The following is an 18,545-nucleotide window of genomic DNA, read 5'->3' on the forward strand; positions in this document are numbered from 1 at the left end:
CAACATTGTATTAGCTAATCTGATTATATTGCCCAAAGAATAAAAAAAACTATTCAAAATATTAGAGCGAAATCTAATGTCCCCCTTTGTATTCCACGTTGTAGAAAACTGTCCCTGATAATAAACTGAACAGTTAATTTAAGTTGTAATATAAACAATATTATGGCTCTTGTATACTTTATTTCTTTTGTGCTTTATGTCATATATAAAATTCTTCATATTAGGCTCATTCAGTGTAACCCTGCTTTTCTAAAGACAAGGTTTTCCTATCTTTAGATTATTATTTTGTATTTTAATTCACTGATTTGGGACCAACCTCAACATAAAAAACTTGGTTTTAAGAAGTTCAAACCTTCACACAAGATTGCTGTAAAAAAGCCAGAACTAGAAAAGGAAAGGGTAACATCTATCTGGTTTTGGGTTTTTTTTTTTTACAAATGAAGAAAGAGCTCTCTCATACTTTTATGTCATGATTTTGACTGTAGTTGAGAAAATTTTGCATTCAAATTCTATTTATCTTTAACCATTTTCTTGCTATGGCAATGTAAGAGCTATTGCTGTGATATGGTCTCATGTTAGTTTTAATTGGGACTCAGTTTTACTTACCTGATAACTTTCCTCCTTTAGTTTTGGATCTTTAGGAAATCTGATAACTGTTTTGATATTTTACATTATTTCATTTACAGTTTTTGTTGTTTTCCCTTTTACTCATAGTTCCTCATATCAATCGTTGTCCTTAGAAAGGATATGACAAAACATTCATTGATTAAGCAAATGTTAAAAGACAAAGATTCTGGCATTTTCTCCACACCTGTAACCTCAAACCTTTTTTAGGGGTACTGTTGCAGTATTAGGGGATTGTCCGATACAGAAAAGGATGTGTTTCAGCATGTTGATTCAACATTATGTACTGTCTGCACTAGCAAAGGAAATCATATAAACATTTTTAGTCTAGAGTATAGCTACTGACTAAAAAGAAAGAACATGATTTCTAGCTGTGCATGCATGTATTTTCAAACTGCATCTGGAAGTTTAATGCACGTGAAAACATCATTATTCATTCATATGTTCTTTCGACTGTATTTTTGTTGATGTGGTATCCTAAACTTTATCATTGTTCTGTTGTCATGCTTGAAATGTTCTTATATACACATTTATGGTCAATATTTAAAGTTTTTCTTCAAGTTTTACTGATCTTGGTGTCTTACCAAATACTCTTGAAAGAGAGAGGTGTTATGATGCTGTTTTATTGTGAAGCATTGTGGCAGGTAGGCAGAATGTTGTACTGAATTTTCATGTATGCTCAATTTTTTGTTTAGAATGTGCAAGTGAAGATAAAGCAATTGAGTTGTTACAGTTCAAGGTAGTCTTGAGCAACTAGAACTATCCATGTACTTATTGTAGTAACAGAAGAGAGTTTATCACTTTTTCATATTGCCTTTTTTACTCAAGATAAGGTGGGTGATAGATACATTGATCCATATGCTATTTTGTTACTACTTGACTTCTGAACTGTTGCTTCAACAATTGCATTTGATGTGTTGAGGGGCAGTTTCCCATTTTACTGTAAATCTATGTGCTGGACAGTTTTAATTTCTTTAGCAATACTGAAACATTATTACTGTCTGTGGTGGCAATGAAAATTACATAAGCATGTTTTCAGGAAAGCATTTATGTTTTCTTTCTGTGAGGGTGGTTCAGTGTGTTTCCTCATAATGCTGAAGACCACATTCACATGCTTTGGACTTGGCCCAAACTAGATCCAAAAACGCTTCAGAGAGCCAAGCTAAAATAAGAGAAACTATTATCTGACAATAAAATGGGACACAATATGAAACTCCATTTTAGGAACTTATAATCTACTGAATATTTTAAAAATCTGCTTTAGAGGATGTGGATTTATCACAGGTGCCAAGGAGGCTGTGGACCTACTACAGTAGCAGGCAGTACTGCATGCTGTGATGACAGGACGTACCTGTCTACTTACCCTTTGTGTCAAGGTGGGAGTTCACATAGAAAAGCTTTTAAAAATCAATTCCAATCACTTGAACCTAGGATCTTTTCTCCATCTAAAATTAACTTTCTCATTTTCTCCCTTATAATATGGCTTTTCTTTAAGTAGTCTGGAAGTTTTAGAAGAAAATCTATTGTATTTCTTGGCAGAGAATATAAATTTTCCATTTTAATTTTTCCTTTTATTTGAATGCTGTTTTTAAATGCTATCTTAATGAGATCAAGTTAGTGTAGTACTTCAAATGAGAATTTGCTAATCTTTGTAATCATTTCAAAGTTGGCTACAAGAGTTAGGAGTATAACTATGAAAATGGTATTTTTATGAGTCTAATTGGTCTCTTGATCCTGCATGTAAAATAATACCTGTATTAATCTGACAACAGACAAACTTTTCATAAACTTTCTATTACCGTAAATTTTCTTAAAATTGGAAGGGGAAATTGTATGAACTCTTTACACATCTATATTAGTATGGCATTAATGCTCCAGTGTTGTTGCTTATTTGTCTGATGGTAGGGCAGTCCAGTAGCAATAAGGCTACACAATGTGAATCGCTTTCTTACTACTGCAGAAGACGTTAGTCTCACACCAGTGATCCAGTGACAAAAAAGATTGTTTTTACCAAGTCCCTTCAGCTTTCTCTTCCATGAAGGAGCACATTCTACACTCCTAATGTGGAACAAATTTAAAACACTGACTTAGGTCAAATGCAAGAGAGACACAGTGTAACAGCCATTCTGTCTGTTGATTTTGAGAAATCCTTTTCAACAGCCATCTCTTAGCTCTTTTCACAAAGGCTTTTCATCACAAGGTTACTTGGCTTCAGAATAAGTTTCACCTGTGATGTAGAGTAAGCAGATAGAAATTTTCATCACGCTAATTGCCAGACGAGAAGTCACTTTTTCCACAGCCAGCCATAAAACAAAGTAAGAAAATTAATAGAAAATGTAGAAACAATATTGAAATGAATGACTATTCTCAGTAAGTGGGCCATTTTTAATGCAGAAGTATAAAAGCAGAAAGGTAGACTTGATATATAGTTGTCTATACGGGTATAATAAATCCTGACTCATTTAATGAACTTAACAACAGCAGCTCAGATACCACACTCTAATACACTCTGGAATTCCCCTTGCCAAATGCAGCTATGTAGTCTGTCCTTCCCTTGTCTTTCTTTCCCATCATATGATCTAGTATGAGGTGTAAAAATTTTGGGTGGTGTTTCCTTTTAAACTGTGGTCATTCACGTACTGCCTTGTGGTACGCTGTTCCTCATGTTCTTTTGAGGGTTCTGAGCTAAGGATTTTTATTTTTGCTTATTTGAATAGTAGGCTTCTTTTGAAGAACTCCACTCTGAAGTCTTTCATTTCCTTTACATGCAAGGAAATTTCTGTAGTTTAGTGTCACAATCATTAAGCTTTTGTGTAGGATTTATATACCTAGTTTTATACCTAAGTGGGGGGTTATTCTCATCATTTTATTCAGTATTGTTTTGTTATCTCTTTGTAATTTGATTTCCTCAAAAACTGAGAATATCATATTCATGCTTTCCTATTTGTTCTCAGTCCTGAGAACAATTTTTCAGCTTTCTTTAGGGAACTGATAATACTATATAAATATAGATAGGCTTCTGTCTTTCTGCTTAAGCCTTTCTCCAGAAGACAAAATAGTAGTTTTCCTAGGCTTGCCTAGCACTTTTGAAAAGATGACAAGTACGTATCATTTTTAAAATCCTCTCTTCTGTTAAGAGTTTACTGCCTTAAAGTGGAGCTTTGGTTGATGTTAGATAGAAAAGTACACAGCTTGTGACAATGTTACTTGTAAATGAAGTATTTATGTAGTCAAATCGTCACAAAGGAGGGTAATTATACTGAAACAATTCCACATTTTGGTATTGAGCTCAGGGAAATTAGTCCTGCTCAAGAAAGATGCTTTCATTCATAGAGGTATGTGTACTGTGCCTTCATTTGCATTCCCCTATCATATATATATGCTAAAGCTAGTGGTGGTTTTTTTCTTTCACCAAATTTTTGTAGTGTCTTACACCAGAATCTTCAGTTGGTTACATTCCAAGTGCTGATTCTGGTTCCAGACTCAAGGCGAAGATTTACAGTGGTGTGAAATGACTGGGCTGTTCTTTGCATGTATTCTTGGGTAGATTTTCCTTCCGTAATTCCTCTTCACTCAATCAAAAGATAGTTGTAGTCTGTCCTTTGGTGATTTGACACCTTCTTCAGATTTTCAAGCCAAATACAATGCCACAGTTATTCACTGTTTATCCTTTTGCTAGCAGTGTCCTTTCGTTTTGCTATAATGACACAGCTGTGCCTTAAAGACATTGTTTAAACAAAATTTGAGACTAATATAAATATTTTCATTATTTTAAAGTATTTTCCAGGAGAAAGTCTAAACATTTGTTTGCAGGCTTTACAAAGTTATGCTAAATATTACTAACTTACCTGAAATTTTGTTCAATTCTAGGGAAACATTGGGTAGCTGTTAGAAATTACATTTCATTTTTTATGTTCCTTCCTTGTCTTCATTTTGTAACTGCATATTAATTTAATACAAATGAGATTTTTGCCATATTTTAAGGACAGCATGTTTTTATTGTAAGACTTTTTTTCTCTGGTGTTTTCTACGTCAACACGAAAAAGACAGACTCTCTGCCCTTTAAAACGGCCTTGAATCTTGAGCATTACCAGCGTACTGAGTGTTTCTGAAAGCTCTTGGCAGCCTTCACATTCTAATTAAGCCAGATATTTTTACAACTATCAACAACTCATTAGATGGACATATCTGAATGGAAATTGTTTTATATGGGAAGCCCAAGATTTTAAGAGCAGCGTTTTGCATTCACATGCACACACCACTACGACGTCATAGCTTGACGGTTTTGCCCTGAGTGGTAATGGAGGTAGTGCCATGCGTTGTGGTCTCGATGTAATATGAAACATGATGGTGTTTTGGGTGTGTAATCTAGCAAAGAAAGTTTATGGAGGCCTCATTGACAAAGTTTACTTCCTAGTTATTTAAAAGATATTATTAGATAGTTTAAAATAAATCAGAAGAAAATGTTTGGAAACCCAAGTTATGTTTTTTAACATACAAGTGTATAGAAATGTACGATTTACAGACCTGTACCTATATATATTTCTATAGGGATATGTGCTACCTGTGAACTGAGAACATTTCTAATTGTACCATTTTAAGTAGAAAATCCACTTCTTTGAAATACTGCAAATAAACTAGATTGAGGTCTCAATTAGAAGTTAATTGGCATTTTTAATTACTTTGTTGTTTGCAAGATTTTTTTTAATAGTGCTTTATTAAAAAGTAGAAAGAAAATAGAAATTATTTCACTTAGTCAAATAAAATATTAAAGTTATTGTAACTGAGCAATAATTAAAATGGACTCCGCACCTCTCTATCATGTTTCCTAACTAGGTTATGACTCAAAATAATGTTTAGATTGGTTGCAGTGTACCTTGACAAAATAATGCTGCTGTTGAGACACATCTCTCTCATCTTCTTCTGTCGTCCTTGAATTACTTCAGTTTTCATATCTTCTCCCATCTGTTATTCTTTTTCCTCCTTAATGGATTGCCAGCTCTCAGCTGCCTGACTTGTTTTCTCATCTAAATGCTCATTTTATTTCTTTTTTCTCAATGTGTGATTTTTTTGTCAGCATGATTTTTAGTATTACTTGCTTAATAAGTCAGACTAGCTATGTTTTCCCTGCAGCATTCTACCTTTTCTCCTCTCTCACAGAAGCATAGGAAGTGTGCACACTTTTCAGGAGGCTGAGGAGCCAAGACAGGATATCTCACCACTTCCCATAACGGTTTAGCTTGCATAATGAAAATTACACCACCTTCATTGACTATCTCTTCCAATGTTAGCTATTCCACTGCTTTTTTATATATCATGGTACGTACTTGTATATACTTGTATTTTTACAGCAATATAGCATTGACTTGTGCTCCATATGTGATGCACTATAGCCGCCTGCACCTTTGTTAAAGAACTGCCTAACCTGCGTTGGTACTTTGCCGTGCTCCCTGCTGACCTGTGGTTTATTTCACACCATTGCTTTTATTCATTTATTTTATTCAGATCCATGTCTGAACCACTGTTCAGACCATTCACACCCTTACACTCTGGTTGTTCCACATTCGTCTGCATCTGCTCTTCATACTTTGCCCTCCTTTAGTGCCAAACTTTAACTGATTCTCAGATCACGCATCAGCTCTCTTTTTTTCTAAGCTGTATGTTTGTGTGTGCCAAAGCATACTCTCAGGAGCACTGCAGAATGACTGCAGCCCAATTTTGTTCTCTTTTTTGTTTTTTTACTGCGTATTTGTCATTGTGTACTTCCGCTGGTCCATACTGTCTCTTAGACCTGAGAAGAGATTTATAGTATCATATAAGCAAGATGTCAGTCAGCTTTTGTCATAGATTTCTTCAAATCCAGGTATGGAAAATCTTTTCTAAATAGCCATGCCTACTTTTTAATCCACTGTTTCTTACTGAAGACCAGGTAACTTTTCATTTTTTTCCTACAGTGTAAAGATACATGTATTTTCCAAAATCAGGACGTATACGCAGACTTGTCTTCCTAGCTCCATGCTTTTGCGACAAAAGCTGTACACATGTTATAATTCTAGAAAAACTGCTGTTTCTGCTCCCATTCGCATGGCAAATTGCACATTCTGTTCTTGTGGAACAGGTCTAGCAATTCCTATTTCTCTTTCCATTTTTTCATAACTGAAGGAAGGGGACCTTTTCCTGATGCTGATTTCTCATGTTCTAGACATCAGTAAAGGCTGCTTAGATTTATTCTTCAGTGTTCTTTGGAGTACAAATAAAGCTAACTATTGCTTTATTGAAAGGATGTAAATCTTTAGTGAGAAACTTGATGCTTTACAGAGACCAAGGCTTTTTTTCTGTATTCTTTTCTTTGCTTTTGTCAATTTGACAATTTTACTGTCTGATTTGTTCTTTCAGCAGCAGAAATTCACCTGACTTATGTCTGCATGCAGCTTTATCGGTTCCTTACCACAAATTAAATTTAGACAGCAGTTTCAAAACTTCTCTTTCGATGGCTGTGCCAGCTCACCCTCCTCTCCATCCTCTCTTTACAGGGCCTGTGCTCCTTTCTGTCTCCGCTTCCAGGTATACGTAAAGGAATCTGTGCTTCTGGCTTTATTGTGGTTTATCCATAGGTGGGGCAGGTAGCTTAACTTGGCTGTAGCTTCTTTCTTCAGTGATGATCGACTTTAGACCCGCTTTTCTTATTGTGTGCCTCTGCCAGTAGAAATGGCCTTAATTTAACATTGGCTTAGGACTTAAAATCCTTTCAAAAGTATAAGCCTATGCATTTCTCCTTGGTTTTGAATGTTTTATATCAGTTGTCAAGCCATTAGTGAGTATGTGACTACAGTCTTCATGGTTTTCCAAGCAGGTCTTAGGCAGGTGTTCCTATTGTTTTCACTTTGCAGCTCAGGGTAGAATATTTCTAAATTCTGGTCCTACTAGGAATCAGAATAATAAGATTTTCACATTTCATATTAAAATACTTGCATACACAAAAATTAAGATGCTTAGGGGAAATCAGTCTTCTCAGATCTTGTCACAGGTTCCTTTTATCTAAGGTGCGAATTTCACAAATAGCAGAGATTATACTTGGTATTTTACTGACACAGCTTGCCCTCAAAGTTGTCTATTTTCAAACTATGACATTTTGATTATTTGCTTCAAATAATGAATTTGTTTCCTATATATGAAGTGGCGGTCTAGCTGAAATCTTGTCTAGAAGCTGTAAGAATAACATGATATTTTTTCTTAATCCCCAAAAAATATTGTCTTATTCTCACTTAGATGGTGCTTTTTTATCTGTGTCATGTTTTCCATTTGGAATGGAGGCCAAATTTGGCGGGGGGGGGGATTACTTAAAGTTAGGTTTCAGTGTTCTTATTGGGGGACTTAGCATACATGTCAAAATACTCAGCAACAATCTTTTTGTTTTTAATTTTAAGAAATTTATTTACAATACAATATAAATTTAAGGCTATATTTAAGGTGTCCATTCTTAAAATTGTGGCAGTGTTTTCTTACCTGCCTTTCTAGTTTAAAGTTCCAGACATGCGTGTTTGAAGAAATCTTCTTTTGTGTATATTTGTTCCTGAGACATTTCATATTTATCAGTTTACTACTCCCAGCTGTTTTTAAATTATATTTAAGTAGTAGAAATCTCAGAAAAGGAAATGACTTATTTGCAAATTATTGTTTGACCTTCCTTAATTCAGAAGTCTGGTGGCTTATAAACACCCTGGGACTGTCTCATCATATTTCTGAGATGATCTCCCTCCATAATATGATAGCATTTGTAATGTCAAAAATTATTGTGAATTAAAGATTTGAGATTAATCCAGCTCAAATGACAGGATTTACATAGCTGCATTCATTCACAGTATTGAGACGGTGGCAGAACAGCCTGAACCAGCATACTCTGTTCTGACCCTCCAAGCCTATTGTACCTTGTTCAAGAGCATTTTTAATTATGAATAAGTAGAATAAAAAACCTTTTTCTGTTATAGTAGGTTTCTAAGGCCACGCAACAGTACTTATCTGCACAACAGGCGTTAGGGTTTTTTTTTCATTTATTTGCATGCTTCTAGCTTCTAATAATGCATAGAAATCAGGTAGTTTTTCCTTCATGGAACTGATGATCAGAGGCAGACTTGTTTCACAGCAGTGCCTAGATGCTAAGAATTAATTAGTTCATCATAAAATTAGTGGTGCTTCCTTTCAAACTGTTAGATTTTTAGCTTGGTTTTGTTTCCAAGATCTTGAAGACGATTTGAGATCATAGGACTATTTTTTTCCCTTGACAGGGCTAATACTATCATCACTAGTGAATATGCCCTCAAATTTTATCACTTCTTCATACCCATTTAAGTGACAGCTTCCTTGTTCTTTAAGAACCCTGTGCCTTCTGTGGACTGCCTAAATAATCTGTATTACCACAAAACATAGTGATTCCTGTCAGAAAGATCACAGTTCTAAATAAGTTTCTAAGTCAGGCTCCTTTAATTAATTCTGACTTAAAAGAGGACAGGAATGGTGCCTGTACTTAAACTTGTCAAAAATGACAAGAATGCATACTGTATGCTGTGTGTCTTACTGTTGTGCTGTGTTCTTTGGAGACAAATTACTGATGTAAAAGTGCAACAAAGATTCCCTGCTATATAATTTTGTCTCTCTGCAAGTTAAACTTAAAGCTTGAACAGTGTATGGATGTTTCAATATATAGCTTTCAGGAAATAGCTACCAGTAAGTAACTCTCTTTCGCTGATGTGCCACAAGTGCTCAGCAAATCCCTACTAGCCTCTCTTAGTTATATTTCTCATGCATTTCATATGTATTTCATTCCTAGTTCTTCTTTCCACCCTTTACTTTTTTTCCCTTCAAACCAAGAAAACATTTTTGAGTTAGTGGGAAGAGCAAAAGAAACGTTTCCACCATAATTTCAGCCTAGGACTATGCCTGGTTCTGACTTCTCACCCCATCTTTTTGTCTCCATTTCAGTTCTCCTCCTGTCTTGGGTTCTGTCTTGCATACTGTTTTATTTGTCTTAGTGTTCCAGCTGTGTTAAACCCAGCTTTTTACATCTCATTTTTAAAAGGACTCCCTGAATATTGCTTATCTATCTCCCCCGCTTGCTTTGATCTAGTTGAGTATGCCATCTATTTCCAGTACATTTCTCTTTGCAGATTCCCAATGGGATTCCATCCACTCAGCTGAAAAACAATATTTCTTATTGCAATGAGAATGCACTGATAAATGGAAATGAGACATTTCTTTGTAGATTTCTTTGTTGTTGCATTTTGCCATTGTGGAAAGATGAGTTCAGATTTTAGAGACAATAAATCTGCCTGGGTGTGCTTGGTTTACTTTTAATTTCAATTGTATGTTGCATTATCAAATCAATCTCTGTTTGAAAGCATGCTGAGGCTGCTGTATTCATTGTGGATTTTAACCTAATATATTCCGCTATTTCCTTGTCTGGGAAATGTTCGAGTAGTTTGTACAGAGAAAAAATTTCTATGCTGCTAAAGTTTTACTGTTTACAGTATTTTTGATACCTCTCTCTAAAAGCCTCAGCTCCGTGCTATATATCACAAATGCTTTTATGCTTTCCAGGCTCTAAATTTGCACATTGTTGATAGTGCAGTTTAACAGGTTCAGCTTGTACAATTTTTATCAGACAGGAGGGTAAAAACACAGTTTGACCAGCTCTCAGCTACTTGCGCAGGAGACGTGTTCATTCTGTTGAGCAAGTGTTGCAAAAGATTTAGAGAAACAAAACCCTACAATGATACTTTCATCATCATTTTAGAGCATACAAACACATGTGTGATGGTCATCTCTTTGAGAGGAAATGCTGAGGAGCCACCTAACAGATAGGGAACATTTATCCCTATTCGTACTTTTTCGTAGGCACGGATAAACTCAGCAAATCTATGGATTAGCTGAGTTTATCTGAGCTAGCCAGATTCTTTTTAACTTTGTCATTTTCGTACAACAGGTGTCAAATTCCTTTTTTACCTGAAGAACGCAGTTTCCAAACTGAAAACAAGACGCTCAAAGAATATTATTTTCTTTTTGTGCTTGGCAGCCTATCAACTTACGTAGTAAGCTGACATAGCTCTCCGTCCTCCTATTAAAAAAAATCACTATTCTGTTATCATAACAATAATTTGAGTAAAACTAAAGAAGGAAAAGCAAAATTTCAAAAAGAAATACTTGTATTCAATTAGTTTCAACTGGAAGTATAGAAAAGAACAGGGTTTTCTTTAGCTTTTAGGAGCATGGGAAGGCCCCTTGTTTGCTTTAGTGGAGGGTTGAATTCAAAGACCTTTCTATTTAATTCCTTTTGCTTTAATGACAGGAGGAAGATTTTTTTTCTGAGAGAGACAATTCTTTTAGGTCCTAGCAGGCCTGGAGACGTAACCACGTACAGGGTTGTCTGCTCAGCCAGGGGAGACCAGATAGGGCTTCAGAGTCCATTGGCGTTGCTGTGATTTGTTAGAGTAACATGGGCAATTACCTCTGTTTTCCCAATACCGTTTGAAAGATTAGTGAAATCAGAGGTGATTTAGTAATGGTGACTTGGGCACTGGGAGTTACAATACCTGCAAAAAAATATCTAGGAGTCAGCAGTTAACAACCAACTAACTGACCTGTTGGTTGCCTGTGAGGGCATCCTCAGCTTGCATTGGCAAAACAGGGTGTGATGTCACTGTACATGCATGACCTTCGTGTGACCACATTCTCGCTGCTCTGTGCAGCACCCAGCGCCTCCTGCCATTCCACTAATTCACAAATGCTCACTCACAGAGAAGAGTCAACGATCTTTGTAAGAGTGAACGTGGTCCTTACGCAGAGCAGTGATAGAACACATGCTAAAGGACTGCAGAAACACACAATTTACACCTCAGGGAGTTCTTTTTTTAAATTGCTATTGTATCAGGTCAAAAAGGTATAGGGTTTTTTTACCTTCTAAGAAGAGACAAGAAGGATCAGGATCCAGTTATTGTACACTCAAATATGAAATCTTTCAAATTAAGCAGTAAATATGTTACCGCACTTCAAGAGTAGTTAGAGGATAAGGGTTGGTATAGGGTAGTGTAATGAAAGATGAAAAAAAGCATTTGAATTTTCAAGAAATATCACTAGTTTATTATACATTATTAATAAAAAAATAAAGACTGTTTTCTTCTTTTTGACTGAGCTTTTAGCACTGTTGGCCTGTCTTTGAATTCACTACTGAAAGCAGAACTATTGAATGTGCCATGCCTGGAGTTCATGTTCCATCTTACAGCAGCACCTGTAGCTGACTTCCAAAAAGCTGACTGAATCAATCCCAAATGAATAAAAACAAAACGGATGATAGTTGTTGGACTAGTAAACAGATGGTTTCAGGTTTGGAAATGCCAACCGTTTTAGAGACCATTATGTAAGATCAGGAACTGCCTGTTGTCCAGGAAGCTAGAGGGACCTCCACCCTCTTACCGGGGGTGGAGAACTCAGGAGGATGTAGAGTAGAGATACTCTGCAGCCTAACTCCAAGCTTTACCAAAATAGGCTGCATGGCCTTCTGGTAACTTCAGTCTGTAACCTGTGGCTCTTCCTGCCAGGAGGGTTCTGTAGGAAACATCACTTAAGGCACGCTTAACACACAGTGCACCTTTTGTAAGCAGAGCAGAATAAAACTTAAGCGTAGAATCTGTTGATGGCTCTGGCTGGAGAAATTCAACTGCTTCTATTTAATTTTACACCTTAATTATATTCTCTGCTTTAAAAATACTATTTAAATACACTATTTTCACACCTTATTACATCAACAGCTAGAAAATAAATTACTATAGGTAAAAGAATGAAGAATGAAATGAAAGACTAGGTGGTTAACAAATACATTCATGCAGATTTCTAACTGTATTCTTTTCCACTTTATTTTTACAAAGGTAAAATTTCCTAAAATACTTTTAATGTCGATGTTACCCATACTGGGGAACTGAAAAAAAACATTCATTTTTTTCTATTCCTGTAAGAGGTAAATTCCTGCATGACAATTACCAGCATATGCTTCAGTTCTAGTTTTGCAAATTCAGTCCTGCCTTTTACATCTTGTACAGAAATCTGTACAAAAACTGAGTAGGACAGTCCCTCCAAGAGGGAAACCATTATAGTCAACTACTTGGAAAGTGCTGGTTGGTAGTAGTGCAGCACTCCACGTTTTGATTTGCAGTGCAAGCACATGGGAAGGAATTACAGTCACAATGACACCAAATCCAAGTATGCAGGACACATAACAGCAGTCTGTTACCACTAGCAGTGGTGGTTGGAAAACAGGCCGTACCAATTTAGTACAACTAGTTTATCTACAGAAGTAACATGCCAAATCATTGGAGAAGCCTGAGGCTTTAGCTTTTTCTGTCTAGCAGTTGCCTAGCATTAAATAAGTTTTATGTATCTACTGCTTTAAAAACAGTAGCAATACTGCTCTTTAAAGCACTTTCCAGGTATATACTACTTCCTAGTTTGCAATTTCTTGATCCCCGAAGCATTTATGTTCCTTTCAGATAACAAAAACCATCAAAAAAAAAAAAAAACCCGAACCCAACCAACAAACTCCAAAACAACATGCCAGGCCTCTCTCTTCATTTAGCTGTTGATTATTTCTGTTAAGAGTTTTAAGTTTTGCTCCTTGGCTATGCCTGGAAAGCAGATAATCAGCAGGGGCTGAGCAAAGCTGCAAGGTGGCAGAACTCAGCCCTAGCCCCATCTCATCTACACACTTAATCCCATGGTCGTAAGAAAAGGCTTTGCCCTCACTTGCTGTGAGGAAAGTCAAAGGTTCAAGTCTGAAGAGGTGGTAAATTCAAGAAAGTAACCTTGCTGACTAAAGTCTTCTGTCACGTACCTTGCACTCCAGGTTTCCTACGGGAAGCAAAAGATCAGAGCAACATGACTGCGTGCAAACCAGGAAAGAACGAAGGAAAAGGGCACAAGGCAAAATCAAGACAAAAACACAGGCAGAATAACAAGGACACAAGGAAATGCAGGGCATGGGAGCAGCACCACAGTTATGGAGGGTTAGGAACTAGGGTTAGTAAATTAGAAATGCCTGTTTCACTCCTGTGTCAGGCACACAGCCTTTGAGAGAGCATGCGTAGAACTGTAAAAGAAAAAAAAAATAATTGTGTTTCAGATGATCTGTGAAAAATAACAATGACTTGTCACTTTAGCTGTTACACAAGCTGTCTTTCCCTCATGCAATGACATAGGAAAAAGTTTAATCAGTCAATAATATTTCAGTAGCACAGACTAATGTTTTAGGTTATAGTTTTATAATTACTGAATGTTCTCAGCTAGACTGTTCACCTGTGTGCACACTACACTTCAGGAGATTCAGTTCTTGATAATTTGCACCTGGTTTCCTGAAACACAGCAAGAAAGAGCCACGAAGAGATACTGTTGTTGCTTAAACACTCCTTTGATAGGAGAAACGGTGTGGGGGTAGCTTATAGCATGATCATTACCTCCTACCCTTAATTACCATATAGAGAATTTTAGTACTAATCTCGGTAATTAGAAGTATTTCCACCTTTGCATCAGTTTTGGAGTTCTTGAAATCTTTGAAGAGGATGGTGAGAAAAAATGAATTGCAGGTAGGAGACAGATCTCTGCAGGAGGTGGGCAGTAAAAAAGAAAAAAATAGTAGGGATGGAGCCTGTGAATTAACTCAGCCATTCCAACACAAACAAGCCCAACTACTTTTACAACATGGTGAGCACAGCACAGTCAAGTTCTGCTCTCAGAACATAGTGCAGTAAAACAATCAACCAAACCAACTGTGTACGCAATCTGCCACCACCTCATCTTGCCTCTTATCAGTTTGCTTGTTTGCAGAGGAAGAGGAAAGCGTACTAAACTTTGTCTCATTTTTTTTTTCCCCTCTCCCACCCCCACTTCTTTTCTCACAGCACGCTACAAGTGAAAGTCTCGGAGCCGCAGAATTCAATAGACATGAACACAGAAAATGAACATTTGAAGTCCATAAAGATGTGCCTTAATCAGCCCACTGAGTGGAATCTGAGTTTTTCAGCAACATCTCTTGCCAGCTGTAAAGTTTTTAACCAAAATCTCAAAACTGATGAGAACAAATAGATTGCAGCTGTTCTTGCACTATTATTTTGTACATTGTTCCTGATTTTTTTTCTGCTGAATAATAAGCATTTATTACATTGATCTTGAAATGATCTTGTGTGATTTGGCTTTATATTACTACTAGCATTATTCATTTTGATGTACTTTTTCTTTTTTTTAAAGTTTCACATCTGACCATCATGAAATTCTTGCAGTACAAATTTATATCAGAATCAGATGTTCCCCTTTAATCGTATTGTGATTTTTCTATGTTAAGTTTAATTATTATTTCCCAATTTTATTTTTGTGCACGAAAGTTAATATATTATGTAATTTGTGGCATAGGTCACCATGTAAAGATTTATGGTAATGACAATTCAAACAGATCTGTAACAGGTGGAGACTGACTACCTCGAAGCAAAGCAGTAAAAAGAAAAAGGAAATAACCTGAGGAGATCTCCTTCACAAGTGGATTGAAATGTATTGAAGCACCAGTTTGTTTCTGCAGTATGCTTTCATCTTCATTTATCTTGAGAACTTTTGTGTGACAGTGTTTAATAACTGTAATGTCTAAAAGAAAGGCCAAGCCTGCAGGAGAATCTCTTGAAAGATTGTCATTCAACGCATCTGTATCTGCACTTTTTGAGGTTTCTGCTAAATGATCCTTCTTCCCCTTTTGTTTTTATGAATTTATGCCTGCCACCAATTAAAATGGATGTAAATGCTCTTCCTATTTCATTTTTTCCCCCATGTACTTTGGAAACTCAATGTAAACATCAAAATTTTAAAAACTCTACTCAATGAAGTAGTAAATGGTTGTAGCTGATCCACATTGTAGATGATCCATGCTTAGATCAGCTTTAGCGAGGTTCACGTACTTCATTCATCACAACTGCAGCTATAACAGCAGTTAGAATAAAACAATATCTTTTTCTTTTCTACGGTCATGCATTCAATAGCTAGAATAGAGGTTTCTTAATTCAGCTTCTTAAGACTCTGTCTGTCCTGTACTTGCCAAGAACTAATTTTCCAGAAGGAAATTTCCTTAAAGACACTGTATTTGTATAAAACAAAGGTTTTAAGGATTCACTGAAAATTATCATCTTTCTTACTTAACAAAATGAAGATGCAATTCTTCTTTATAGAAGCTTGTTGGTTTGCAGGTGCAATCCCGTAACCAAAATAAACACACTGCTGTGAATGCTGGTATGTCTCACAAGATCCCACGAGGATTCCGAGTCACTGAAGTGTCAGACAGTGCAGAACATGATTAAAGAATGAACGTTCATTATCACACACAGACGGTCTAGACAGTATGGTAGCCAGACTATTTAATGCATTTGGGTTCTATGGGGCAAGAAAGCCAAAGAGAGCATTAAACTTCCTGGGGAAGAGATGCTGAAGTTGGCTTCAGCAGAGCCCCACCAAAGCACTGTAAGGAGTCAAGGGCTATCCAAAAAGGGACACAACAGTCCTGCCAACAGTAGAGCTAATACAGCTGCTATCTTGTTCAGGTGCCCGGAGGAGGAGATGCCATGTGGATTTTCTCATTTCAAAGGCAGAGTTCAACCAGAACTCTTCTGTTGCAGACATGTCTCACCTCCAAGCAGCTGTTTTCATTAACTTTTAGCAATTAGAATGTCTTCTTTTATCTCATACTGAGTTTCAGTTCGCTGATGTGTTCAAAAGTTTTCAGATGGGAGTCAGATACAGGCATAACCCAACGTCACTACCACTTCTCTAAGTCACACAATAAACCAAACTACAAAAAGAAATGTTCTTGGTGCAGCACTCACTCTTCATCTTGAGATAGCGACCAGCCAAAGGAGGTTCTTACCAAGAGAAAATCTTTTAGATTGTAGTCTGAAGCAAACAAAAACAATCACAAAACTGGTTCTAAGAAACAAAAAACTAGTGTAGGAATAAACATCGGATCATTTTAAGTTTGACAACAAAACGACCCCTGCTCTTTTATCATTATTTAATATGAAATTGGGTCTTCTAGTGTGCTCTGGATACCTTGTTGTGTTTAGCCAGCAAAAGAGAGAGAGGATGCACAGTAATTGCTTCAAAGCAACAAAGAGGCTGGTTTTAAGTCAATTAGAATATTTTAGGGATTCGCATTTTATTCCCTAATTAAGCAGCCAAGAAGTTATAATTAAAGTAAATACAAATCAGCACCATATTAGCCAGAAGTAGTAACGCATACTAAGTCAAGAGTTGTCACTGCAGGTAGTAAGATACTTTCAGACTTGGCTCCTTATCACCTTTGGCTCTACTCTATTGCTACCATATATGACTTGCTGAGAAAGCTACATACATTTAAACCTTGATTATTGCTAACAATCAGCTTTGAAAAATACACCACATATTGATGATCCTACCCTGCAACTAAGCAACCACCCCTCCTCAAAAGATGAAGTAATTTTGTAAGAGCATACCAAATTTTCTATCACACAGAAAACCCTTCCCTTGACAGTGAGCAGGGCAAGGGAAGAGCCCAGAGGGGCTGGAAATTACCTGCCAGTTGCTGGTCAAGTTTCTAGCCTGAAAGAGAATCACAGAGTAATTGAGGTACCAAAGGACCTCAGGAGGTCCACAGTTCTACACCCCAGCCCGAGGCAGGCCAGCTCTGAGGGCAGAGCAGCTGGTTCAGGACTTTACCTAGTCAGGTCTTAAAAACCTCCTAGGACAGAGCCTGCACAGCCTCTCGGGGCCATCTGTTCCAACTGTTCCCAGCCTGTTCCACTGCCTCTTTCTCCTTAGTCTGGTCCAAGTTTCAACTTATGCCCACTGATTTTTATCTTCCCATCACGTGCAACAACAAAAAGCCTGTCCCATCTCCTCAACAGACTCCTTGTAGTAACTGGGGGTCCTCCCAACACACGCAGGCTGAACAAGTCCAGCTTCCCTCAACCTCTCCACACAGGGCAAGCACTCCAGCCCCCTGACCGGCATGGGGGCCTCCACTGAACTCACTCACATTTGTCAGGGTGTGTCTTCTATTCATACACACCCATGAAACCATCCCACAGCAGAGACAACCACTGACCGAGAGGTGACTTCAGGGAAAGCTGATCTTTCCAGTACAGTGTTCCCAGAGAGATGCCAAAGGCAGAACCTGCACGTGTAGCAAGGCAAGGCACGACAGAACAGCAAGGCGGCAAAACTGAAGGTCTTTGATGTTTTCAGGAAGGCGCTCCCAGAGAAGCCTTTATAAATTTCTATTGCTCCTGCTCCAAAAATAAGAGTGGACTAGGCAGCAGTTGTTGAAAGTGTATTAGTGGTAGAACAGCAAACCACTCACGAGAGTGAACTTGTAACTGAAATAATTTTTAAAAACCCCTAAACTTTAAAGCACAAGGGAAGCTCTGATTGACAATCAGCTGAGAAAAACTGAAATTATACTTCACCTTTTCAAACTACATTCAAGGCAGCATTCAAGGGGCCAGACAGTGTCTGTGGTCTCAAGTGGTCACCTATACACAAACTCACACTAGAACACAAGTTGGGGATTTGAAGAAAAGAATTATCAAAAGAGGGAGCTCAGGACTTCAAAATTCTGTTTAAAGCGATGAATAAAAGTAATTCAGAGTTACATAAGTTTCTGAATAGCAAATATCAGCAGAAAAGTGTGCCATGGCATTTTGCGGTTTGACAAGTTTCCAACAAAAACTGAAAGGGAGGAAAAGCAATACAATCCTGTCTGATTTCTATATGCAAGCTTGAAAACAGCATAATAGTTTGGGCATTACACTTTGGGAACGCTGCTTTTCACTTGTGGCCCTAAGCCATTTCTGAGAATTACCAAAGATCAT

General features: G+C 37.1%; 1 protein-coding gene across 1 annotated transcript in view; it reads left to right on the top strand.

Annotated features, from left to right (window-relative positions):
• LCORL (ligand dependent nuclear receptor corepressor like) overlaps positions 1-14,703 on the top strand; it is an 81,904-nt gene extending 67,201 nt beyond the window's left edge. Inside the window, 1 exon segment of the mRNA XM_075752414.1 lies at positions 14,565-14,703. Coding sequence (XP_075608529.1) covers positions 14,565-14,578 — 14 coding nt within the window. The 3' untranslated portion in view covers positions 14,579-14,703.
• The last annotated feature ends 3,842 nt before the right edge of the window (positions 14,704-18,545 follow it).

This window comes from Balearica regulorum, chromosome 4, assembly GCF_011004875.1.
Source record: "Balearica regulorum gibbericeps isolate bBalReg1 chromosome 4, bBalReg1.pri, whole genome shotgun sequence".
In the NCBI taxonomy this organism is placed as follows: domain Eukaryota; kingdom Metazoa; phylum Chordata; class Aves; order Gruiformes; family Gruidae; genus Balearica; species Balearica regulorum.